This window comes from Scatophagus argus, chromosome 7, assembly GCF_020382885.2.
Source record: "Scatophagus argus isolate fScaArg1 chromosome 7, fScaArg1.pri, whole genome shotgun sequence".
Lineage (NCBI taxonomy): Eukaryota > Metazoa > Chordata > Actinopteri > Scatophagidae > Scatophagus > Scatophagus argus.
In genome coordinates, this window is record NC_058499.1 from 25,187,944 (window position 1) to 25,214,956 (window position 27,013).

The window sequence follows — 27,013 nt, forward strand, 5'->3', positions numbered from 1 at the left end:
AACAGATCAATACATAGAAAATGATCTTTGAAACAATCGGTAATGGGAGATAAGGTTTGACCCGTGAACACACACAGCACAAAAGACAATAATGTTTTAACATCATAGCAGTGAATCTTCTGCAGCGTTTTATGACTTGTATGTGAACATGCACTAAAACACAGTAGATAATTCATCAGTCTTATCATTCACCTTCTCCTTATCAAGAGTTTCAGTTCCACTGTTCCCATGGGGAGGGGGGAGGGCAGGGGGCAGTTAAATGTTGGCCATCACTTCTGTTTATCATTCTGCATGTGATCTGAGACTAAACTGGAAAACAGATGTACCTAGTCTTATTCAGGCTTTATTATGGCATTTGCATTACAAGAGTAATTTAAATAGTGAGGGGTTGGATTCAGCTAACAGAGACTCAGTTTGGATCTATCTGTGGAACTTCTATTAGCTGTCCTGTGTTTGTCAGACCATGGGGAAAAGCTGCCAAATCAGCAAGTTGTGCATTCTGTCCGTGGTCTTAGCCCTGGTCTCTGTGGCAACCATTGTCACATTGTGGACTATTGCCCTGACAGGAGGTGATGATGTCACAGCTCCTTGGGACAGGTAGGATGTTGATTTAGCGAAAAAAAGTTTGACATTTCTGTGTCTCTGAAGGATAATAATACATGATTCACAATTTGCTAACAATCACTGTTGAAGGTGAAGAGCCAATGAGAAATAAACCTTGATGCCTCATTCTGGTTTAATGAAACCTCTGTTCGTGTAACACGGACTGTAATTCTTCACTGAATGAAAGCTACAATGGCTGAACCTCAGCTCCCCTTTAAGCATTTGGTCGTTAGCCTCACTGTTTCTACAGGTTTACAAGCAAGACAATGAGACACGAGTACAGCCCAGTAAACCCCTGAACCATTATGACTAACTTCTTCTGATCAAAGGTCAATACCATTTTACTACAATCACAATTCAGTGAAAAAGTCTCTGAAAGACTTCTACTAAAATAGGCCAGTGTACTCAGTTGTCAGTTTATCAGGTCCATCTGACAGAACACAGTGTAATCTCAAACTGAGTTTTTGCTGAAAATTTAGTTGTTTATGGCACATTTCTGTGCACCTTATATTATACAGCACCCTTTTGCACCCTTCAGCTTACTAAATTTACACTTAGCCTAAAGCAGCATACTGTGTTCTCTAAAAATTGTAGTTGATCTGATTGTAAAAAAAAAAAAGAAGAGAAAAAAAGGAAAAGAAAAGAAAAATTATAGAATTATACAGAATTATGAATGGAATGCAAAAAGGAAGATGAAAGAAGGGTCAAAATCTGGCCAAAAAATAAACCTGTGCCACTGTGGTCCCTTAATGGGCCTGTAAAGTTAAAAAAAGAAAAAAAAAGTAAATGCATATACTTCTAAAATATTTGTCTGCTCTTACACATGGAATAATTATAAGAAGAAATTAAATTCTAGTAGCACATTTATTAAAATATCTAAATATAGAATTTCATGTGCAGAAATCAGGAGTGCTGCGAGACATACAGCTAATGGGGCACAACAGTTGTATGGCATAAAACAAATAATAACAATTCCTGACTCAAATCACTGAACTTGAACTGTCTGGCACATTTGCATTCTTCTACATTCCCTAATAATAATTAATAATTACAATACAGAAAAGTTTCAGAACAAGGAACATTTCCAGAATGATTTCAGCCCTCTTAATTATATTATATCAAGAAGAAGAAGAAGAAGAAGAAGAATCAGCTTTATTGACAGTATATATATTTTTACATACACACACTGAATTTGTCTTTGGCATTTGACTCATCCTTAGTTGAACACACACATGCAACACCCGGCAAATTACATGCAGTGAAACACACACAGGAGCAGTGGGCAGCATCAAGCGCCCGGGGAGCATATTGGGGGGGTTAAGTGCCTTTTATATAGCACCTTTTACAATCAAAATTGTCTCTAGATGCTTTACAGAGACCCAGAGCCTGAACCCCCGAGCAAGCAGACAGTGGCAAGGAAAAACTCCCTTTTAACAGGAAGAAACCTTGAGCAGGACCCGGCTTGCAAGGGAGAACCATCCTGCTGATAGTCGGCTGGGTGAAGAGAGGGCAAGAAGAGGTAGACAGGACAGAGAGGGTGAAAGAGAGAGAGAGAGAGAGAGAGAGAGAGAGAGAAACATACATGCAATAAACACCATACATTACAAAAGACAAACATGACAGGTTGTTAGAATTGGAATTCTGAAGACTATGTATTGTATGTATTTGTTTTTTAGCTGATATGTTGTTTAAGTTAGTTATAATAGCACTACATAGAAGAACAACATGGGCAGATGTTGACAGTAGACATTGGGTTTGTCAGAGGACCTGATGCAGTTCAACATGTAGATCTGGATGGAGAGAGACCTGCAGAAAGATACAGAGAGAGAAAGAAAGGAAGGGAGAGACACAAAACCACGAGGAGAACTGGACACACAGTTAGTGACATAAAATAATGAATTATATGTTGATCTGATGAGAGGAGAGGAGGGGAGAGGAAGAAGAGGAGAGGAGGTGGGGGAGTAGAGATGGTGGTGGTATTGGGGAGGTGGGGGAACTGCTGGGTGGATCATGTTTGTGTCCCCTGGCAGCATAGGTCTGTAGCAGCATAGCTATGATAGAGATTAAAGATTAACAGTTAGTCAGACCTATTCTACACAAAAAAGCGGTGAAAATTTAATCTAATAGAACTGTGTTTATTGTCTCTACCGCTTATGCCAAAGACACAAAGAAAATTAGCAGAAAAAAACAATTTTGCACCATAAAAGTTACATTTTTGGGGTACAGTTCCATAAGCCCCCATTCATTTCGGACTGTCTTGCATTCGGCATAACCACATAACTAGAAGTGTAAGAGAGTGGGAGTTCTTCCTATATTATATTGTATTCCTATACTTCCTATAGTTTCTTTGAATGCAGTTGCATTTCACCAACTGCAAGACCCAGGGCCGATCCAAGAGCTGATTTGCTTAGTAGTCAGTGCAACAATATGATTTTTTATACATACTCTTCTTTCTTTCTTTCTTCTTTTGTTGAGCTGGAGAGATTTGAATTTTATTTGAATAATTTTAAATGTTTATTCTGTTAACAGAATACATGTTGGGTGGTTCGTTTGGGAGTCAGTAGTAGAAGAGAGCATAAATACATTCATATTATAATCTACACTATATTGCCAAAATTATTCATTCACCCATCCAAATAATTGAATTCAGCTGCTCCAACCACTTTCATGGCCACAGGTGTATAAAATCAAGCAACTAGGCAGACTGCTTCTCCAAACATTTGTGAAAGAATGGGCCGCTCTCAGGAGCTCAGGGAATTCCAGCGTGGTACTGTGACAGGATGCCACCTGTGCAACAAGTCCAGTAGTGAAATTTCCTCACTACTAAATGTTCCACAGTCAACTGTCCAGTCCAGTCCAACTGTTAGTGGTATTATACCAAAGTGGAAGTGTCTGACCACATTGTGTCAAGTGTGAAGTTTGGTGGAAAAATCCATGTCCCATCTGTTAACATGCAGGGACATGGATTTTTAACATGTACAGCAGCCAGCCGCCAGGGGGGCAAGATCAAAATGTTTTGGCTTCATGTTTGGGAAACTCTCATATGGTATACAAAATATAGACAAAGGTATTGGGATGGGGTTGTTTCTCAGAGGTTGCACTAGACCCCATAGTTCCAGTGAAAGGAACTCTGAATACTTCAGCATACCAAGAGATTTTGGACAATTCCATGCTCCCAACTTTGTGGGAACAGTTTGGGGATGGCCCCTTCCTGTTCCAACATGACTGTGCCCCAGTGCACAAAGCAAGGTCCATAAAGACATGGATGAATGAGTTTGGTGTGGAAGAACTTGACTGTCCTGACCTCAACCAGATCAGATAAGATAAGATAAGATAATCCTTTATTAGTCCCATAACTGGGAAATTACAGTATTACAGCAGCAAACAGGATATACAGGGTGCAAAGTATGCAAGGATAAGGGAAGGATGTGCATTCCAAAAAGAATAAATAAACAGGAAACAAGTACCTGCAGCTGTACACAGAACAGAAAAGAAAAAGACTATTTACACTAGAGTCCCTCAGTTATGATTAGTGGATGGATTGATTATTGTACAGATTTGTTTCAGGAAAGACTAAGTATGTATGTGCTGATCCTAGTAGTAGTAGTAGTTACCTGAGTAAGGATTATTGCACAATTATTACTACACATGTATTATTGCAGGTCTGGTGTGACCATTTGTTCCATTATTGCACATGATTTATTGTCCAGTTAACACATTCAACAGCTTAAATGTCCAGTCTATCAGCTGTGCTTGTTGTGGAGTCTGACAGCAGTTTTTGTTGAAAACTGAACACGAGATTTTACACGTAAATATTGAGACACACGTCCCAGTTAAAGGGCGCCGCGCATGGCAGAGGCTGCTTTCACTTTAAAAACATCGTTGGCCATTTGTTCAAATAAAAACAACCCATGTTCATGATGTCTTCACAACCAACCTCTTATAGTCTTATCACTGCTGACTGTTGCCTGTTAGTGGTAACAGTGGAAATTGCATAATGTTGTTACAGCACAAAGCGTGTGGCTTGGATACACAAATGGCACCTTACATTAACTAAACTGTTTTTTTTGTTTTGTTTTGTTTTGTTTTGTTTTGTTTTTTAAACCATTTCCTCCATGTTACCAGATCATCAAACACTCATGGGTGGTTTTTGAAGGACAGTGGTAAATTTTTGTCTCAAAAGCCAGGTACAACAATAACACTGAGCTGATCTCTGGAGGCTAACTAATTTTAAGGCAAGAAACCACTTATTTATATTATTTATACAATCTCCAGTCTTTGTTGCCTACTTCAAAGAACTATTAAGTTATTTTTAAATGTGTCTCGCCTTCACACATCTTTCTTTTTTTTGCTGTATGGGGTGCATCCCCTTTCCACTCCGATTTTACTAGTGTAATAAGCCCAAAGGTATAGTAAAGTAAAACAAACACGTAATTTGGTTTACTTGAGTGATGTCTGTTTTTGCTCCCCTCAGATATCGTCTCCCCACTGATTTGGCTCCTGACCACTACAACATCACTCTGTGGCCTCGTTTCAGCCCTGAACCAAACACTGGCCTCTACATTTTTACAGGTGCTTTGCATGCTTCTTATCTACAGCAAATGTCTTGTGCCTGCACTGATTTAAACTCAGATAAAGTTGCTGTTGTTGAAGAAATTAGATTATGTACCTGTTCTGTACCTGTTCTACAATGGATATTAGATAGAAGTGTTGCCTGAGTGAAGGCACGCTTTAGGTTGCTGCTCCAGGACATATTAGGTTATTATATTACATTAATCCACAAAAATATATATAATTTTATCAGTAACACAAGTCTCACATAAGATTTTACATGTTTTTCCAATGAATCCTGGGGTTTTCTGCTGATATGCTATCCAATTTGAGCACTCAATTACATCTACAAACATAAAGCAACACTTTCTTTTGCTTTATAATTAAATAACACCAATGCATCATCTATTAGGACACCTGACCATTGCACCAATGGGGACTTTGGTGATATCACATTTTGACTAGTACCACTTAGCACTGTCTGGTAAAACAATTGTCCAACTTCTGCTTCTGCTTCTGCTTCTTTGAAGGGATATTTATTGCTCACCATTAATGTTCTTCAACAAGAACACACTGACCATACATCTCTGTCCAGCCCAACATGTCACGAACACAGTAGCGCAGTGTTCGCCGAGTGTGGCAGCCAAAAACTGTTTGTGCTCCTCTGTCCAGCATCACCTATCACCTGAAAGTTCCTACCTGCATTTATTGTAACTTATTATAACCAAAGCACAAAAGTGACCCAGAGGACCAAAGTTGTGTGTGTACACTTAGCTCTAAAAATGGCTTCCACATAGACATATGGAATAATAATAATTACTTTAAAAATAAACCAGTATTTTCTTTTTGGGGGCGGCACGGTGGTGCAGTGGTTAGCACTGTCGCCTCATAGCAAGAGGGTTCCAGGTTTGAATCCCGGTCTGGGCCCTTCTATGTGGAGTTTGCATGTTCTCCCTGTGCTTGCGTGGGTTTTCTCCGGGTACTCCGGCTTCCTCCCACAATACCAAAAACATGCACATTAGGTTAATTGGCTACTCTGAATTGCCCCTAGGTGTGAGTGTGAGAGTGTGTGGTTGTCTGTCTTTGTGTGTTGGCCCTGCGATTGACTGACGACCAGTCCAGGGTGTACCCCGCCTCTCGCCCGTAGTCAGCTGAGATAGGCTCCAGCTCCCCGCGACCCTGACGGATAAGCGGTATAGAAAAAGGATGGATGGATTTTCTTTTTGGCCCACCAGTAACAACCATCCATCCATCCATCCATCTGTGCTTCAGGGAGCCTATCCCATCTGACTGTGGGCAACAGGCAAGGTACACACTGGGCTGACACACAAAGACAGACATGTGTGAACACACTCACACCTAGGAGCAATGTGGAGTAGCCAGTTAACCTAATGTGCATGTTTTTGGGATTGTGGGAGGAACTCCCATGTTACCATCATGATACACCATGCTTCATATAAAGCTGCTGTTCGGCTGTTTTATATTTTCTTTGTAGGTCCTCTTTGTGCGAGAAAATTCCATAAATTATCACCACCAATTGAAACCATCATCATTTGTCATTTTTCTTGCACCACACCAACATAAAAATGATTTGCCATTGATTATCCCTAGTGTATATTAGTCCAGTAATAAAGCCATGTCCTAACCATTTTTAAGTCTTCAGTCCACTAAAAATAGCATACTGATGTTCCAGGTTAAGTAAAAAAGTTGAAAATGGATGTCCAGTATTTTTATGATCATCCTTGGAAAAATAATACAAGACAACTTTATTGGTATAGCCCATTTTACAAGCAGTTTGTCTCAAAGGGCTTCAAATAATAGATCATAGATAAAATGGAGTGTGTTATTTTGATTATTAATATCAAAACACAGCAGTGACATGAAAATTTAACGATGATTAAAAGATTGATTAAAATATTTTATATATTAAAATAATAACAAGGCGAGTTTTGAGGCTAACTTTTACAGAGAAGCAATGGAAAGCAACCTGACTGTAAACATCACAAACTGTCATTGGACAGGAAGGCTGCTCTGCACAGACTTAAACCACACATCTCTGGCACCATCTACTGACCGTCAGTGATATCAGTTAGGTGAGATTTCTGCACAGAGTCCAAAGGATACTAAAAGACAACACCCACCTCACAGGCTGTTCATCTTGCTGCTATCTGGCAAGTGATACATAAGTATATGCTGCCATACCACTAGCCTACAGAACACCTTTTTTTTGTTTTTAGGCTGTGAGACTCTTCACTCTCCATATTTAAAACATTTATTTTACAACAAGAAGGATTTTGATTGTCTTTAAATTTCCAATAGGTGCGATGAGCTTGAGTGGTTGTTTGTCTCTATACGGTAGCCCTGTGATAAAGTCATGACAGGGTGTACATTTCCTCTCACTCAGTGTCAGCTAGGATAGGCTCCAGCCCCCCCTACGACCCTCACAGGAGAAGTGGTGATAGGTGATGGACAGACTTTTCATTCATTAGTTAAAAAGCCCAGAGACCAACCAGAAACCTGACTTCATTACCTGCAAAATATGTATATTGGGAGTATCCGAATACTTGCCTGTAACTTGTGCTCACAGTGTAGTTTCCCTTTGTGAATTTCAATGAGAGGTAGCAATGTCTGCTACAATGTGTTGTATTAATATATTAATTTCTGATAATTTTTTTAAAAATAATTTTAAAACTTAATTCCAATCTCCTTTATTATGCAAAATCAAGAATCCTTTGATCATGCTTTTTTTTCCCACAAGACGCACTCTTGAAAATTTGATGAAAAAAACTACATAAGTGAAAGAAACAAAAAATATACATATTTTGATACACTTTTATTTATTTATGAATTTCTGCACTTACAGAATAGTTATTTTTGGAATTCATGTGTCTCTATGTTAATGTACTAGGCTATCATTTATTCTATTACCTTTTTTTTCTCACTACTTTTTGTTAATGTTAGCAAGATGGATTATCTAGAATTAACAGCTATTTCTATACATTCATCAGGCCAAGCCACTCTGAAGTTTGACTGTGTGAAAGAAACTGATCTGATCCTGATTCACTCCAACAAACTTAATTACACTAAACTGGACGGTGCACACATTGCCAGGCTCAGTGCTTCAGGTACAGTATACACACACACACACACACACACATACAGTGGCTTGCGAAACTATTTGGCCCCCTTGAACTTTGTGACCTTTTTCCACATTTCAGGCTTCAAACATAAAGATATAAAACTGTAATTTCTTGTGAAGAATCAACAACAAGTGGGACACAATCATGAAGTGGAACACACTTTATTGGATATTTTAAACTTTTTTAACAAATAAAAAAACGAAAAATTGGGCGTGCAAAATTATTCAGCCCCTTTACTTTCAGTGCAGCAAACTCTGTCCAGAAGTTCAGTGAGGATCTCTGAATGATTCAATGTTGACCTAAATGACTAACGATGATAAATGGAATCCACCTGTGTGTAATCAAGTCTCTGTATAAATGCACCTGCACTGTGATAGTCTCAGAGGTCTGTTTAAAGCGCAGAGAGCATCATGAAGAACAAGGAACACACCAGGCAGGTCCGAGATACTGTTGTGGAGAAGTTTAAAGCTGGATTTGGATACAAAAAGATTTCCCAAGCTTTAAACATCCCAAGGAGCACTGTGCAAGCAATAATATTGAAATGGAAGGAGTATCAGACCACTGCAAATCTACCAAGATCTGGCCGTCCCCCTAAACTTTCAGCTCATACAAGGAGAAGACTGATCAGAGATGCAGCCAAGAGGCCCATGATCACTCTGGATGAACTGCAGAGGTCTACAGCTGAGGTGGGAGAATCTGTCCATAGGACAACAATCAGTCGTATACTGCTCAAATCTGGCCTTTATGGAAGAGTGGCAAGAAGGAAGCCATTTCTTAAAGATATCCATAAAAAGTGTCGTTTAAAGTTTGCCACAAGCCACCTGGGAGACACACCAAACATGTGGAAGAAGGTGCTCTGGTCAGATGAGACCAAAATCGAACTTTTTGGCAACAATGCAAGACGTTATGTTTGGCGTAAAAGCAGCACAGCTCATCACCCTCAACACACCATCCCCACTGTCAAACATGGTGGTGGCAGCATCATGGTTTGGGCCTGCTTTTCTTCAGCAGGGACAGGGAAGATGGTTAAAATTGATGGGAAGATGGATGGTGCCAAATACAGGACCATTCTGGAAGAAAACCTGATGGAGTCCGCAAAAGACCTGAGACTGGGACGGAGATTTGTCTTCCAACAAGACAATGATCCAAAACATAAAGCAAAAGCTACAATGGAATGGTTCACCAAAAAACATATCAAGGTGTTAGAATGGCCAAGTCAAAGTCCAGACCTCAATCCAATTGAGAATCTGTAGAAAGAACTGAAAACTGCTGTTCACAAACGCTCTCCATCCAACCTCACTGAGCTCGAGCTGTTGTGCAAGGAGGAATGGGCAAAAATATCAGTTTCTCGATGTGCAAAACTGATAGAGACATACCCCAAGCGACTTGCAGCTGTAATCGCAGCAAAAGGTGGCGCTACAAAGTATTAACTCAATGGGGCTGAATGATTTTGCACACCCAATTTTTCATTTTTTATTTGTTAAAAAAGTTAAAAATATCCAATATATTTTGTTCCACTTCATGATTGTGTCCCACTTGTTGTTGTTTCTTCACAAAAAATTACAGTTTTATATCTTTATGTTTGAAGCCTGAAATGTGTCAAAAGGTCACAAAGTTCAAGGGGGCCAAATAGTTTCGCAAGCCACTGTACACTGGCTGCTAATGTGCAATGACAAAAAGCCCTCTCTATAACCAGAAAATTACACTGTGTTGAAGACCTGTCTCTGCAACACAGAGTGAGCCTATTAAGCTATCAGGTAAAAACAAGCAGCAAAATAATGCACAAACATTACATTTTGTTTCATCGTGGCCAACCAATAGCGCTCTGTAACATGTTAATATTAAAACCACCCAGTAGTGGGAGGAGTTGTATACCATTTAATACTTTTGGCACAAATTGTAATGGGGTCATCTTTTGCTGTCTTAGGGAATCACTACAGGGTCCCCCTAACAAGGTGTTTTACCCAGGTTCTTACATCCTGCGCCATACAGAGTGTCATGTGTCTGATGACCTCTCTCTTCATCACACACATTTTGGATAAACTAAATACTAAACTAACTAAAAAGTTGTTTCTTTGGCTTAATGGGCCAGTTCACCCCTGGATCAGAAATTTTATTTATTATTATTATTTTTCTTACCTGTAGTGCTGTTTATCCATCTTGAAGATATTGAATAGATGGCTAAATGGCTCTTAATTTGTAATGCTGGAATTGCTATTAACAAACAAATTCAGTGAAAGGGTCAACAATAAGATTATGTTTTTGGTAATTGTTACCATTGGATAGCTTTAAGAAAATGAGTATTTAAATTTCCAGTGGTAATTCTATACTACATCTTATCTCATGATGTTTATTAAAATACTGATGACCTTTCATATGCAAGAAAACTCCCTGAATGAGTTTTAAAGCAGAATTTTCAAAAAGTATTCTAAAAAATTAGAAAAGAGATAACCTCATGTAGATTAAATTAAATTATAGATGAGGCTTAATTTTAAATGTTTTTCGCCTAGTCTTTATTACACACATCCAAAATGTATTGTTATGTTGGTATGTTATTTGTTGGAATTTGGTATAATATTCCTGAGTTACTTTTTCCCACCAATTCTGTTTCTTCTGCAGGTGGTGGTTCTGCTCCCACCATTAAGTCCTCCTGGCTGCAGCTTAAGACCCAGTATCTGGTTATCCAGCTGGATAGTAAATTAATTCAAGGACAGAACTATCAGCTGTACACTGAGTTCACTGGAGAACTAGCTGATGATTTAGCTGGCTTTTACCGCAGTGAATATGAAGAGGATGGAGTCCGGAAGTAAGTTCTATATCCTGCATTCCTCTGTATCTACCTTGAGTTTTGTTCTGGTGAGTGAATTTCAAATCTCTACATTATGTTACATTGTGCTTAGGTTGTTTTGCTCATTCTTAGGATTGTTGCCACCTCTCAGATGCATCCAACCCATGCCAGAAAGACCTTCCCGTGTTTTGATGAGCCAGCTATGAAAGCTGTTTTCTATATAACTGTCATCCACCCACCTGGAACTGTAGCCCTGTCCAATGGCATGGAAACAGGTCAGTGTAGTTTACATGCATCAAAACAGAGTTGTATTTGCATAAATGCACAGTTAAATTCACCAATCAGTCAAAATCAGTCCAGTTGCAAAATCTGTACATTGTTATAGTACGCGTCTGTAAAGCTTACTCTTAAATAAAAAAGCACAACTTCTCACTGCACTCCAGTCAAATGTTTTGACCTATAATGAAGTCCTGCTGTGAGTATCAGGCTGTGCAGTCAGAAATCTCCTGGACCTCATGACAGTCACACTATTCTCTAGTTCTGACATAATGCACGTTCAAGCTGCCTTTAAATTTTGCTCTCACCAAAGCAAAGAGCACTCAGTGGCTTGACCCTGACTTAAATCCACATTGTATCTGCTCTGGTTTAAGATACAGTATCTGACCTGACCTGCAATTTCATCTAACTGCCATGATCAACATCGCTGTATTATTGGTTCCACTACTCTTATCAATAGCCACTTATTAGCAAACCTTCTGGTATGAGAAACCTTTCTTGAACTATGTCCCTTGACCTGTCTTGACCATACAATGGGAAATATTACTAAACTGAATATGTGTGAGTGTAAAAGTCCATGCATTTCTACAGGATCATGAGATCCATGAAACTAAGAAGCCTCAAGAGTGTGTTCCAGCACCCCAGAACCAAACCTCTTTTTACCTGCACCCACACACTCCACAGAGCCATCTGTTGCGGGTTATTTTCAATTTTGGCAACAATATCAGCAGCTAACAACATGCCAGCCTATAGCATTGACAAATGTCCTCCATCCTCTCCAGTCTCAGTGTATTGTTCCGTTCTCCTGGTGGTTCTAGGTTTTCTGTCTCTTGCATTGTTAGTTCCATGTTGATACCAAGCTGTTTTGTCTGGAACACTGTCTGCTACTTTAAGCGTCCTATGACACTTCCTGTTGTTGTGTCGATTGTTGTCTCGCCTTTTTTGGTTTAAAGTCATTGCTTTTAATTTTCCCACCACTGCATTTTCCTCATCCATTTTCAGAGTAAACATTAATTTGTTCAGTCACTCCCCTGTTTAAAGGTCCACTGAAAAAGGGTCAGGATATAGATCAGATAGGTTTGGATATTGTACACATATTGTTACAAGTTACAAGTTAACTTAAAAGCCAAGTCTTACAGTGCAAAAATGGATACAAAAGAAATACAAAAGAAGACAAAAGCAAGACAGAAAATGTGTATTTCTACATCACTGACACAATGCTATGGAGCCTAAAATTATCTTTATGGGACAAAAACAAGAAACAAGAAACAAGAAAGAAAAGAAAAGAAAAGAAAAGAAAAGAAAAGAAAAGAAAAAGATTAATATGCTGATGATGAGGCAGCACAGCGGTGCAGTGGTTAGCACTGTCACCTCATAGCAAGAGGGTTCCAGGTTTGAATCCCGGTCTGGGCCCTTCTATGTGGAGTTTGCATGTTCTCCTGCGTGGGTTTTCTCCGGGTACTCCGGCTTCCTCCCACAATACCAAAAACATGCACATTAGGTTAATTGGCTACTCTAAATTGCCCCTAGGTGTGAGTGTGAGAGTGTGTGGTTGTTTGTCTTTGTGTGTTGGCCCTGCGATTGACTGGCGACCAGTCCAGGGTGAACCCCGCCTCTCGCCCGTAGTCAGCTGAGATAGGCTCCAGCTCCCCCGCGACCCTGACGGATAAGCAGTATGGAAAATGGATGGATGCATGCTGATGATGATGAAGTTTCCACAGCCAGATTCTGAAATCATAGTGGACTTCAAATTTACAGAGAAAATACAGTAGCTTAAGTAACATGAAACAAATTTTAACAAACAAATACTGCTGTGTACAGTGACTATAGCAATAAAAGCAAATGTGGGACTGTTTGCAATCTTCTATGAACTAGCTGAGATTGAGAGCTGCTCTCTGAGATATAGACTGTCCTTTGTTCAGCGCCTGTTTCACCATGTGTTTGTGTCTTTTCAGAGATCATTAACACAACTATTGGTGGAGTGGCTGTGACCCAGACCAAGTTTGAGCCCACCAAGAAAATGTCTACGTATTTACTGGCCATTATTGTTTCTGACTACGCACACATCAGTGCCACACAAGAAGACACTCTGGTAACTGTGCATGACATTTCTGATACAGTACTCCATATCATCAATGCGATGCAGTGGTTGTGGTTGTTTCTGAAAATAGTAAGAAAAGCCATCAGTTACTCAAAGTCCAAAGTGACACCTTCACAATGCTTGTTTTGTTCAAACACCAGTCACACCTTAATATTATAAAGCAATACATTATGATACATACATTACAAATACATAAAAACCATAAAGATATAATAGCAGCAGAGCCTCACATTTGTTTAATATCCACAGATCATTCTTAAAAGTTCTGCACATAAGAGTTTGTTGCTGTGTGTTCAGATCCGTATTTGGGCTCGAAGGAAAGCCATTGACGAGGGACAAGGAAATTATGCCCTCAGTGTGACTGGACCCATACTGGCCTTCTTCGAAATATACTATAACCTCTCCTACCCTCTGAGCAAGTCAGGTGAGCCTGCTTCTACAATCATTTGGAATAACCTGAATAGGGGCTGTGTACCGAAATGTTATCTTTGGTTGCAAGTGAAGAGGGCAGTGTCTTTCAGGAGTCTTTCATTTTGATTTTGGCAACCCATGATTGAGAAAAGCAGCAACATAATGATAAGAATGCATTTAAAGTCATCGACAACAACAGATATTAATAGACAATAATATTTCTATGAATTTCATAAGCAGAAATTAAATAAATCTTGATGTAAAATCAAACAAGATTGTCTAATGGCTTGAGCCTAGTGTGATAAGATGATAAGAATAATATTAAGGACTCATCTTCATTTGGTTTTGCACATTTGAAAACTTTCATTTCAAGCCTGCCAGAAGTCTGTATGGCATTTCTTCTCAGATTAGTGATTGTATTTAAAGATAAAAATACTGTGGCACCAGACCATTACACCAATAGGGATTTCAATGACATCACATTCTAAATACACAGACAGCTTTGCAGCTATAACGGCTTCCATATTTCTGGGAAGGCTTTCCACAAAGGCCTGGCTCGCAATCTCCTTTCCAGTTCATCCCAAAGGTGTTGGATGGGGTTGAGGTCAATGCTCTGTGTGGGCCAGTTAAGTTCTTCCACATTACCTCACCACCAAACTCATCCAGTCAGATCTTTATGGACTTTGCTTTGTGCACTGGGACACAGCCATGCTGGACTAGAAAAGGGCCTTCCTCAAACCGGTGCCACAAAGTTGGGAGCATAGCATTGTCCAGAATGTCTTGGTAAGCTGAAGCATTAAGATTTGCCTTCACTGGAAGCAAGGGGCCTAGTCCAACCCCTGAGAAACAACCCCATCCCAATACTTTCATCTATATATTGTATACCACATGAGAGTTTCCCAAAAGTGAAGCCAAAACATCTTGATCTTGCCCCCCTGGTGGCTGGCTGCTGTACATGTTAAAAATCCATGTCCCTGGATGTTAGCAGATGGGACATGGGCCAAAGATGTTCTCAAGAACATTTTGAAATATTTTCTATCATTTTATATTGTTATTAAAACACTGATGTATGCACAGCTGCTAATTTTTTAATTAGTAATTTGATGCTGTAACAAGGGGTGAAACATAATGATTTGACAGGGTTATGCCCTGTCTGACCAAATCATGAACCCACAACTCCATGGGCTTCATTTTAGCATAGTGGGAGGAAGTGGACAGACCCTTAGATATTTGCCTCTTAAAAAAATAAAATAACCCATGTTTAAAATATGTCAATGCCAGCAAATACAACAGAAGATAAGATAAGATAATCCTTTATTTGTCCCGCAGTGGGGAGATTAACATTGTTACAGCAGCACAAGGAAAGCGAATAAAGATACAGATAAACATATTAAAAAAAATGTACCAAGTGAATTAGGAAATATTTACACTAAATGTTTTTTTAAATAAAATATCATCGTTCGCTCTCCCACGACCTGCACTGGGTTGAGGGCAAAGCTTGCTACTTTTGAAAGGAAGCATAGAATCGTTTTGGTAATACAATAATGATTAACCAAAATTTTGAAAATTGTAGGTTATATTGAGGCATGACCTTGAGATCAATTTCTTTAAAATGCATTAGACTTGTTCTCTGCTTCACAGATCAAATTGCTCTGCCAGACTTCTATTTTGGTGCAATGGAGAATTGGGGTTTGGTGACATACAGAGAAACCAACCTTCTCTATGACCCTTTGACCTCCTCCAACAGAAATAAAGAGACCACAGTCACCATCATTGCACATGAACTAGCACACATGGTGAACTTTTTTTTGTTTTACTTTGTATTACCTATTGATTGATGTACTCATTGATCAAGAAACAGATTGATGGATATTATCTTTGGTGCAGTGGTTTGGAAACCTGGTCACTCTACACTGGTGGAATGAGGTCTGGCTCAATGAGGGATTTGCTTCATATGTGTCTTACCTTGGAGCAGACTACGCTCAGCCTACATGGCACGTGGTGAGAACACGATATTCTATGCATTTGGAACTAACCCTCTTATTATTACATTTAAACATATCTGTCATCTATTTTGCACATCGTATGGGATTTTACAACATTTCTCTCCTGTCTGTTTGCTCCAGAAAGACTTGATAGTACTTGATGACATCCATCGTGTGTTTGCCGTCGATGCCTTGACTTCCTCTCACCCTTTGACCTCTAAAGAAGACAGTATCATCCTGCCAGAGCAGATCAGTGAGCAGTTTGATGTCATCTCATACAGCAAGGTATACAAACATCAGCAAGATCTTCTTATGTAATATATTACAGCCTGAACACATCTACATTGTCGCATGGTACAGCAGAAACAGGAAACAGAAATTTCAGAAACTGGATAAGTAATCATTGAGTTACTGGTACAGTTTCACTACTGGACATATTTATAATTTTGTGCTGCACTTATTACCTTTGTAAACTGATTGATTTGTCGATTGATCGTTTGTCTCTGACCCCTCAGGGTGCAGCAGTGTTGAGAATGCTGTCTGATTTCCTCTCAGAGCCCGTCTTTGTCCAGGGACTCACTGTATGTTTGTCTCTATTGTTATTAGCACAATTAAATGATATGTGCATTTTGATCAGCAGCTATTGTAAATTGTTGAAGTGACTTACTGTATTGTCCATCATTCAGCTAAAGGGAAACAGTGATGCTAACAGTATGTTAAAATTCATTGTGTTTCTCCAGAGCTACCTTAATCACTTTGCCTACAGTAACACAGTAGGAAATGACTTGTGGCAACATCTCCAAATGGTAAGATGAAAAAATGTTATCCCATCTTGTCTTGTCTTGTTTTGTCTTCTTTTCTTCTGTTTATCCAGTTCTGGGTCACGAAAAATGTTATTAGAAAATTCTTTTTTAAGCTATTAGTTTTAGTTTAAACTGCATCATATAGTTTAAACCCGGTAGAAAGCCACTGGACTGTATAATATAATATTTGACTTCACCACTTTAGCCTAGCCCTACACCAAGGAAACAAATACTTGAACTAACGTACATAAAATGAATCAGGAATATCTCCTCACCCATAAAGTTCATATGCATATTTCTGGTCTCATTTGATAAGTAAATATCCACGGAAAATGAACCCATTGTACAAAAATTTCTACTATCAGTCCAGCATAAATGGAGATGCAATAAAAGAAAAATATATATATTTTTAATCCTTGCCTAGTATGTTATTTACATTTCAAAAGAAATCACCATCATAACCAAGACATATTGAATAATGTTGCAACTAAATATCTTCTCCAGGTCTCTGGTGTAACTGTAAATTTGATGATAATACACTAAAATAAATATTTTATGATACAATTTATCTCTATATACTCAAGTGCTCGGCCTGTTTTGGCTATGTTTACTGTTCCCAATAGTGCTACAGCATTATTTCACAGTGTAAAATTGTACTAGAATGTTAGTGATCGGGAAACTCTCACAGTGTGGAATGTTTTCAGTTTGCATGTTTGAGCTGATTGATGCACGGTGATGCAGTGGCCTCACAGCAAGAGGGTTCTCGTGCATGTTGCATGTTCTCCCTGTGCCTGCGTGGGTTTTCTCCTGGTACTCCTGGTACTTCCTCCCTCAGTCCCAAAAACATGCACATTAGATTAATTGGCTACTCTACTTTGCCCCTAGGTGTGAGTGTGAGAGTGTGTGGTTGTCTGTCTTTCTGTGTGTCAGCCCTGTGATTGACTGGCGACCAGTCCAGGGTGTACCCCGCCTCTCGCCCGTAGTCAGCTGGGATAGGCTCCAGCTCCCTGCGACCCTGATGGATAAGCGGTATAGAAAATGGATGGATGGATGACTGTTACACTAGCACAGATCAATGATTTAATTAATCTGAATTAATCTCAATGCAAGGCTTCACAGAACTGTGTGATCTCTTTTGAATCTCCTTTAAGTAAGAGGATTCACATTCTGTCAGTACTTTTACAGAGCAATGAAAGTCAGGGATTCCATCTGATTCCAGCTTATTAGTCAAGTCTCAAAGAACCAATATGGCTAAATATTATATAGTCTATGTATTATACACATTGTCATATCTTCAGCTGTTCTATCCGAATAAAAGGCAAAAAAGCAGCCCCCCCCCAAAAATAATGTTTCTTCTCTGACAAAATTTTAAATCAATTCTCTCTGTTACTTTTTTCAACAGGCGGTGAAAGCCAATAATGTTTCACTTCTTCGTCCAGTTCATGAAATTATGAATCACTGGGTGCTCCAGATGGGCTTCCCTGTGGTTACCATAGATACTGCCACAGGAAAAGTGTCCCAGAAACACTTTCTTCTGGATCCAGGGTCGACCGTCACAGCTGAATCACCTTACAAGTACAGAACACAACATAATTTTTTGCAAAATATTGATAAGGATTATAGCTCCTTAAAAGTATTAATTCCTCCTGGTGAATACCTCCATTTTAAGGTACTGCATTATTCCTTATACCAGAATGCATCATTGTTTTAAAACAGATGGTTTTGTTCTGTGTGGCAATATTTAGAAATAAGTATTTGTCTTATCCTCCTTGTTACCTTCCACTAACTTGTCTAAATCATATATTAAACATTCATGTATGCTCTCCACTAGCTATGAGTGGCTGATTCCTGTTAGGTGGATGAAGTCTGGTGAGGTCCAGAGAGATATCTGGTGGCTGATGAAAAAGGAAGGTGTGTGATAATATGCCAGTAATATGTAATCCTGATAAAAACTAATATAACTAATATAACATGAACAGGGCAGAATATTACATATTTGTAATTTAAAATTGATAAATGCAGTATATTTCAAATATTATTATAATATATACACATATAAAATTATATGTATATTTATTTTATATTATATTTGTAAAATATTATATTAATACTCAAACTTTTTTTCTCCTTCAGATGTAAACTTGGAGATGAAGAGTGATGGTTTGTGGGTTCTGGCCAACATCAATGTAACTGGATATTACCGGGTCAACTATGACCTTGAAAACTGGGAACGCCTCTTTGTTCAGCTTAATACAGACCACCAGGTATACTGTCAGTCTGACTGTGACATGTTTCATTTTTTTTACTTTATCATGAATGCAGGGCCTTGGTTGTCTCAGGTTAAATTCTGTTCTTCCTCAGGTTTGAGTTTCTGCTGTATTTGTCTTCAGTCTCTCTTACTGTCTCAGTATTTGCAAATTGTGTAATAATTATTGCATTTCAATTGGCTGTGCAGGTTATACCCTTGATAAACAGAGCCCAGCTTGTGGATGATGCTTTCAATTTGGCCAGGTATGACAGTTTATTTTCTTGGACTTTTTTCTGGAGCTTTTCATCCCATTTCCATGCTTGGTCTCATTAGTATTTGTGAGTTAGACCCCAAGTAAAATAAAGAAGCTACTTCTTACTACCCACTACCTTGATGGTTACAGAAAAAGCCCAACTGAAAGTATACTTTACCTACAATAGAAAATACTAAAGCAATTATGCAAGAGTGAAATAAGAGCATAACTAGCTAAAATAAACCTTAGCGTAATGTTGCTTGATGAAAAGTGTATGAATCAGTAATCAAAAGGGTGCAATGCACTGAGTATATATTCATGGCAATCTATATTTTAGGACATGAGATATCTTTTGTTGACATTGTCCTCCAAGTAACACAACGAAATCAGTTTTAAGCAAGTCCCACAAACAAAATAAGTTTAAGTTTGAGAATTTCCCCACTGTAGGACTAATAAAGGTTTATCTTATCTTATCTTAAGCCCTTCAGCTGTAGAAATTATAACTTTTGTTATAATTGTGGAGCGAAGTTGGAAGTCAGGTGAAGTTAATATAGAGCCACAGAGGTTGGAGTGGATGAGTCTGACATCTGGCTGTTAACATGGGGCGTCTCAGTCCACTTCGGGTTTTGTTAAAAATGTATTTGTCTCCATTGTATTGGGTTGGATGCATAAGTCTCAGAGAACTTTACAATAATAATCGAAAATATATAAACACATATCTCTTCTCTCTGTAGGGCTCAGTTAGTCTCTACCACTCTTGCTTTAAGGACAACCTCCTATCTGTCCATGGAGACTGAATACATGCCCTGGCAGTCTGCTCTGGATAATCTTCACTATTATTACCTTATGCTGGACCGTACTGAAGTCTATCAGCCTATGCAGGTAAACAGCTATGAGCTGTGTGTGCCATTGAAAAAGACTTTTTGAGGTTTTCCCATTGCAGGAATGAAGTCACTCAAAGAAAAGTGCCTCTTGGATCCTTCATGTATCTCACTTACAGTATGTTCAACTTTATGTACCATGGTAGCCATTAGGATCCAAAGCAGTGTCTACAAATAAACCAGCATCCTGTAATCGCCTCTCTGTAACACATGCAGGACTACATAAAGAAGCTGGTAACTCCGCTCTTCCTGTACTTCAAGAACATGACATCAGACTGGACCCATGATCCTGAAAGACATACTGACCAGTGAGTATACTGGATGTCCACTCTAATACACAGCACAAAAAAGCCAAAGAGAAAATAAAGATAAACAAAGAACATACACACACTCACTGAGTGATCTCTACATTGAACTATTACATTAATCTGAAAAAATTTGAAAAAACACCACATGGCTTGATTTGAAAAGCAAAACATAAAAGTTTAATGTAAATGAAGTGTATTTATTATTAAAACACATTTGAAGTTACATAGATTTTTTTGTTTGCATTATTAAGTGGCATGAGGGTTTTATCAGTAGGTTTAAAGATTTATAAACAGTAACAGCAGTTTCTGATCAGGTAAGATCATTGTCTGATTAAAAGGATGAAGGAGATAGTTTCCACTTTTGTCTTTATATCTTTCTTTCTGCAGGTATAACCAGGTGAATGCCATCCATATGGCCTGCAGGACTGGAGTAATAGAATGCCAGAATCTGACCAACACATGGTTCAAAGAATGGATGGACAGCCCTCAACATAATATGTTGGTCTATTTTATATACTGTTTGATCATACATGCCTAACACTGTTTAAGTTAACCAATGAATTATCACAAACTCTCTTGTCAGGATTCCTCCAAACCTGCGTTCCACAGTATACTGCAGTGCCATAGCTTCAGGCGATGAAGCAGAGTGGGAGTTTGGCTGGTCACAGTTCAAGAATGCTACTGTTCCCAGTGAGGCCAGCAAACTCATGTCTGCGCTGGCCTGTACCTGCAACACACAACTGCTGGAGAGGTGTGAATCCTTCCATCTTTTACGAAGATAAAGAGGGTAGTGTAGCAATGTCATAAACAATGTAATGTTGAAAAGGCAGTTTTTTCTTGCCACTGTTGCCAAGCGCTTGCTCATGGGGGAATGTAACGCTGAACTAAATAGTATGGTCCAGACCTGCTCTAATTGGGAAGTGTCATGAGATTTATTTTGTTGTGAGTTGGTGGTATATAAATAAACTGAATTGAACTGAAATTGCATCATACTATCAAAATTCAATATATTTATAGCATCGCTATAGTCTTTGAAATAGTCTTAAAATAATTTAAAACTAATGGGTGGATGGGAAAGTGCCAGGGGGAAAAGAACAGTTAATAATGGAATAAGTGAAACTGTCACTTTTGTTTTTTGTTTTTTTTTTTGTAGGTATCTATCTTACACCTTAAATTCAACCATGATCCGTAAGCAGGATGCCACTTCTGTCATAACTTCCGTTGCCAGTAACAGAGTGGGACAGAGTTTGGCGTGGGACTTTGTCAGGGAACAGTGGGAATACATGTTCACACAGTGAGTATTGCACTCATAAAAATAAAGAGGTGAATTAGTGTATATAACAGACAGACAGCATCTTAATTTTTTTATCTGTTAAAGGGCTGAAACATGATATGAGATTCCATCTTTTTGGATTTTTGTGTACATAAAAATGTATCAAAATTGACAAATATAATTTCTTTTTATTGGGAAAAGAAGGTGTTGTCTGTTTATGGCACAGGTGTTAATTGTTGAAGAAGAAAATATAATAAATGTTGAAGGAAACAAACCACAGAGGGTCAGAGTAGATAGGTAGGTCAATAGGACATCTTAATTTAACACAGGAGATTGCCATTTATTTACTGTTTGCTACAAACATACACTACCAGTCAAAAGTTTGGACACACCTTATCATTTGATGGTTCTTCTTTATTTTCATGACTATTTACATTGCAGATTCTCACTGAAGACATCAAAGCTATGAATGAACACATATAGAATTATGTAGTAAACAAAAAAGTGTGAAATTACTCAAAACATGTTTCATATTTTAAGATTGTTCAAATAGCCACCCTTTGCTTTGATCACTGCTTTGTACACTCTTGGAATTCTCGCAATGAGCTTCATGAGGTAGTCACCTGAAATGGTTTTCCAACAGTCTTGAAGGAGTTCCCACAGATGCTGATCACTTGTTGGTCCTTTTGCCTTCACTCTGCAGTCCATCTCATCCCAAACCATCACGATTGGGTTTACGTCAGGTGACTGTGGAGGCCAGGTCATCTGGCGCAGCATTGCATCACTCTCCTTATTGGTCAAATACCCCTTACACAGCCTGGAGGTGTGTTTGGGGTCATTGTGCTGTCACCAGCAAAGCACCCCCACACCATCACACCTTCTCCTCCATGCTTCATGGTGGGAACCATGCATGTAGAGAGCATCCGTCGCACAAAGACATGGCGAGTGGAATCATCCATCCATCCATTTTCTATACCGCTTATCCGTCAGGGTCGCGGGGGAGCTGGAGCCTATCCCAGCTGACTACAGGCGAGAGGCGGGGTACACCCTGGACTGGTCACCTGTCAATCGCAGGGCTGACACACAAAGACAAACAACCACACACTCTCACACTCACACCTAGGGGCAATTTAGAGTAGCCAATTAACCTAATGTGCATGTTTTTGGTATTATGGGAGGAAGCCGGAGTACCTGGAGAAAACCCACGCAGGCACAGGGAGAACATGCAAACTCCACATAGAAGGGCCGGGATTCCAACCTGGAACCCTCTTGCTATGAGGCGACAGTGCTAACCACTGCACCACCGTGCCGCCCGCGAGTGGAATCAAATTTCTCAAATTTGGACTCATCAGGCCAAAGCACAGATTTTCACTGGTCTAATGTCCATTCCTTGTGCTTCTTGGCCCAAACAAATCTCTTCTGCTTGTTGCGTTTCCTTATCAGTGGTTTCTTAGCAGCTATGTGACCATAAAGGCCTGATTCGTGCAGTGTCCTTTGAACAGTTGATGTAGAGGTGTGTCTTGCTACTAGAACCCTGGGTGGCATTTATCTGGGCTCTAATGTGAGGTGCTGTTAACTTGCGATATCTGAGGCTGGTGACTCAGGTGAACTTCAGAGGTGACCCTTGGTCTTCCTTTCCCGGGGCGGTCCTCATGTGAGCCAGTTTCGTCATAGTGCTTGATGGTTTTTGCGACTGCACTTGGGGACACATTTAAAGTTTTTGCAATTTTGCGGACTGACTAGCCCTCAGTTCTTAAAATAATGATGGGCTGTCGTTTCTCTTTACGTAGCTGATTGGTTCTTACCATAATATGAATTCTAACAGTTGTCAAATAGAACTGTCAGCTGTGTACCAACCTGACTTCTGCACAACACAACTGATGGTTCCAACCCCATTAAGAAGGCAGGATATTCCACAAACCTGACAAGGCACACCTGTGAAGTGAAAACCATTTCAGGTGACTACATCATGTAGCTCATTAAGAGAAGGCCAAGGGTTTGCAGCGCTGTCAACAAAGCAGATGTTGGCTACTTTTAGTAATCTAAAATATTAAACATATATAGAGTTATTTAACATTTTTTTCTTTGCTACATAATTCCACATATCCTGCTTCATATATCTGATGTCTTCAGTATGTATGTACAATGTAGCAAGTAGTGTAAATAAAGAAAAAACTGAATAAGAAGGATCAAACCCAGATGCAGACAGGATGAATACTTCTTTACTGCGAAAAAACCAAACGAAATCACAGATGCAGGCAAACTGAGCAGATAACTTGACATGGCACAAAGACACAGACAGAAAGAGAGAAGCAGAAGAGCACTGGGAGACACAGGCGGAAAGGAAAAGAAAAAGGAAGGAAGGAAGGAAATTAACAAAGACACAAACAAGACAGTGACAAACACAATCTTTCCCTAAACCTAACCAAGTTGTTCTTTAGTGTTTGAACCTAACCAAATGTTCTGGCTCTATCTGGGTGGAATATTTTGGTGTTTCATTTGCAGGACTTCTTTGGCTGAGAATAAAGTACATATTCAATTTTTTTTTAACCTAGAGTGAAAATTTAAGATCAGTTCCTTTTTGAGTTGAGTTTGTGTTTTTCAGATATGGTGTAGGCTCTTTTTCCTTTGCTTCTATGATCAGTGGAGTAACAGCAAGGTTCTCAACACCTGCTGAACTGCAAGAGGTATGTACTCATTCAACCGTTTCTGGTTAAATTACAAAACCGTTGTGTGAACAGTTTTCTCATGTCTCCTCTGCCAGCTGCAGGAGTTTATGGAAGAGCACAGTGCAGCAGGGTTTGGCTCTGCCACACTTGCTGTGGAGCAGGCCTTGGAAAGGACCAGAGCTAACATCAAATGGCTGCAACAGAACAAGCAAGAGATCTTTGACTGGTTCAGCAGTCAGACCGGACTCCAGATTCGCTAACACAGAGGAGCTGGAAGCTGTGACTGTGAAGGTTTTCCAATAAGTCCATTAAGAAACTTGGAGCTGTACTAATGAAAAGCAATCAAAATTCTTTCAAGAATTAAGTAGGGAAAACATTAAAATGACACTAAGCACTCATATTTCTGATTATCAAAAGTTATCATATGTGAGCTACAATTCAATACACCATAATTTCTTTAAAAACGATATGATGCAAACATGATTTATGATGATGGTTTATTTATAATTAGTGGTTGCTGCGGATGGTCTTGACTAATTTCAACTCACGGTATATTTTGCAGTTCTTTTCTTTTCCACAGCAGTGGAAGAATCAATCTAGAGTTGGCACATGATGTGATGATGATGATGATGATGATGATGAGATATCTGGTCTGATGCTTTTGTCCAAATGACACCAATCCTGCTGAAGCTGGACAAAAGTGATACATAAATGTTTTTTTGTTTTTTTATTTGGTTTTTTTTTCTCCCTCAAAGCAGATGTGATAAGAACTGATTTCAGACTAGAGCCTTGACACGAACATCCACAGATATGTACACATCTTGATCTGTCAGATGGAGTGATGGCTGGACTCGATCAATCCAAACATCCGCTCTTTCAAGTGAATATTGTGCAGTGTTCACCTTTATTTATGATTAGATATATTGTGTTTTAGTGATTTTTATATGTTTGACGTCAGGATCAATATCAGATTTTCAGCCCTTGATTTGCTGTGTAAATTGTTGTACATTGTATATTTTATCAGAAACATTGTGCATTGATAAACTCATTTTATTTGTTTGATTTGTCACAGCCACAAATACACACAGAACTGAAATCAAACAACAAAACATTTTACATGGAAGACATAATTCAAAATACAAAATATTCAAACCGATAACACATTATGGCTTTTATCTCTGCTTTACAGCAATGTCAGACAGATTAAAATGAATAAAGACATGAATTAATAAAAATACACTGTATTCAAATGCCATTTCGTTGTTATTACAGGAACCATGGTAACACTGTACATCAATCAAACAAAAAAACATTACTGTTGAGATTTAGATGATCTTGTTTTAACAGACTTGGGCCTTCTAGCCCTGTAGTAATCCTAATCCTGCTAATTTTGATGATGATGAGTTAATACCTTCAGCATCCAGTCTTTCAACTCTGGGATTGTTGTTATGAGAGGACACAATCTGCCCTCAGCTGGGGTAGAATGGGAAAACAGACATGGTGCAAATTGCTAACCTCATAGTGACCAGCAGTTAAAAAAGCTGTTTAGGTAAGCTTGGCCTTACCATTAGTTTCAATCAAACAAGAGACTTTTAAATAAAAGTTATGTTTGAACATGTTGGCAATATTGCAATCATGCACTTTTTATGTAAAATAAAAGGAGCTGAAATCTTTATTTTTTGTCTGCTTCTATATGATATGAATTTGATTATTATTTTGCATGTACTGTATCCATTGGAACCAAAAATATCTCACATTCCCCATTCAGAGCAGTGCTTCCATGTATGTGAGGAGAGACTCTATAATTAAAGCTGTTTTGGAAGATTTCAACAGAACAAGCAGTGGCTTCTTACTGTTGATTAAAAATCTATATTGTCTACCCACTAAGAAGTGGGTTTTTCTGATAAAATACAATCCACAACCAGATTGTGCTAAAACTGCACATAGTCAAAGACACACTGAAACATAGCCAAGAGAAAACAGACAAACATGCAGTCGTTGACACAACCAGTCGCAGCACAAAGCTGTCTGTAATAAATATATATTTAACACCAAAATATGCAAGAAAAATAAAATAAAGAATCCATAATCCACATAGCGGTACTGTACTATAGCTGGTTTAGTGTAGTTTGCTTTTGAGAGTGTTGATAAAGAAAAAGTGCAAAGCCTCTGGTGACAATAACAAACAAAGACAATAAATAAATAAATAAATGAAAAGCAGGGTCATAACTTGCAAAACTAGATGTCATGCCTGATCAGAGCTGGGAAGAAAATGAATGCGAATGAAAAATGAGCAACCTCAATGGCTGGTGCTTACAAACAGATGTTCAGAAATAGCTGTCATCCAAATTATTATGACAAATTTGTGAAGAACAAAAAGAAGTAGGCACAAGTAATAAACAAACAAACAACTGTGTTTTTCTTATTTTCCCCAGTGAAAAATGTCTGCATCTAAAATATCTCCATATATTGGCATTGGTAGTAGGCCAGAATTAGATGCAAGTATCAGGATACTTATAGGAGTACTACTACTTCAATAAAATCCAATATGCATCCCTCGAATTAAGGTGAAAACAATTTTGATTAGAAAGAGTGTCTGTGGATATTCTCATTTATCCAGGTCATATCTATCTCAAGGAGACTGAGTGGAAGGCAAGTGGACTTGGTTATATGTCTTTGAAGACGTTTCGCCTCTCATCCAAGAGGCTTCATCAGTTCATGCT

General features: G+C 38.8%; 1 protein-coding gene across 1 annotated transcript; it reads left to right on the forward strand.

The window, feature by feature from the left end:
* Nucleotides 1-316: 316 nt before the first annotated feature.
* On the forward strand, nucleotides 317-25,527 carry LOC124062290 (aminopeptidase Ey-like). The gene is made up of 23 exons (XM_046394950.1): nucleotides 317-597; nucleotides 5,078-5,175; nucleotides 8,163-8,279; nucleotides 10,914-11,100; nucleotides 11,215-11,357; nucleotides 13,314-13,450; nucleotides 13,757-13,883; nucleotides 15,512-15,666; nucleotides 15,758-15,871; nucleotides 15,997-16,140; nucleotides 16,371-16,436; nucleotides 16,596-16,661; nucleotides 18,061-18,233; nucleotides 18,490-18,569; nucleotides 18,792-18,922; nucleotides 19,114-19,169; nucleotides 19,894-20,041; nucleotides 20,257-20,348; nucleotides 20,736-20,846; nucleotides 20,932-21,099; nucleotides 21,502-21,642; nucleotides 24,227-24,308; nucleotides 24,386-25,527. Exons 1-23 carry the CDS (start codon nucleotides 464-466, stop codon nucleotides 24,548-24,550), a joined length of 2,835 nt encoding a protein of 944 aa, XP_046250906.1. The 5' UTR covers nucleotides 317-463; the 3' UTR covers nucleotides 24,551-25,527.
* The last annotated feature ends 1,486 nt before the right edge of the window (nucleotides 25,528-27,013 follow it).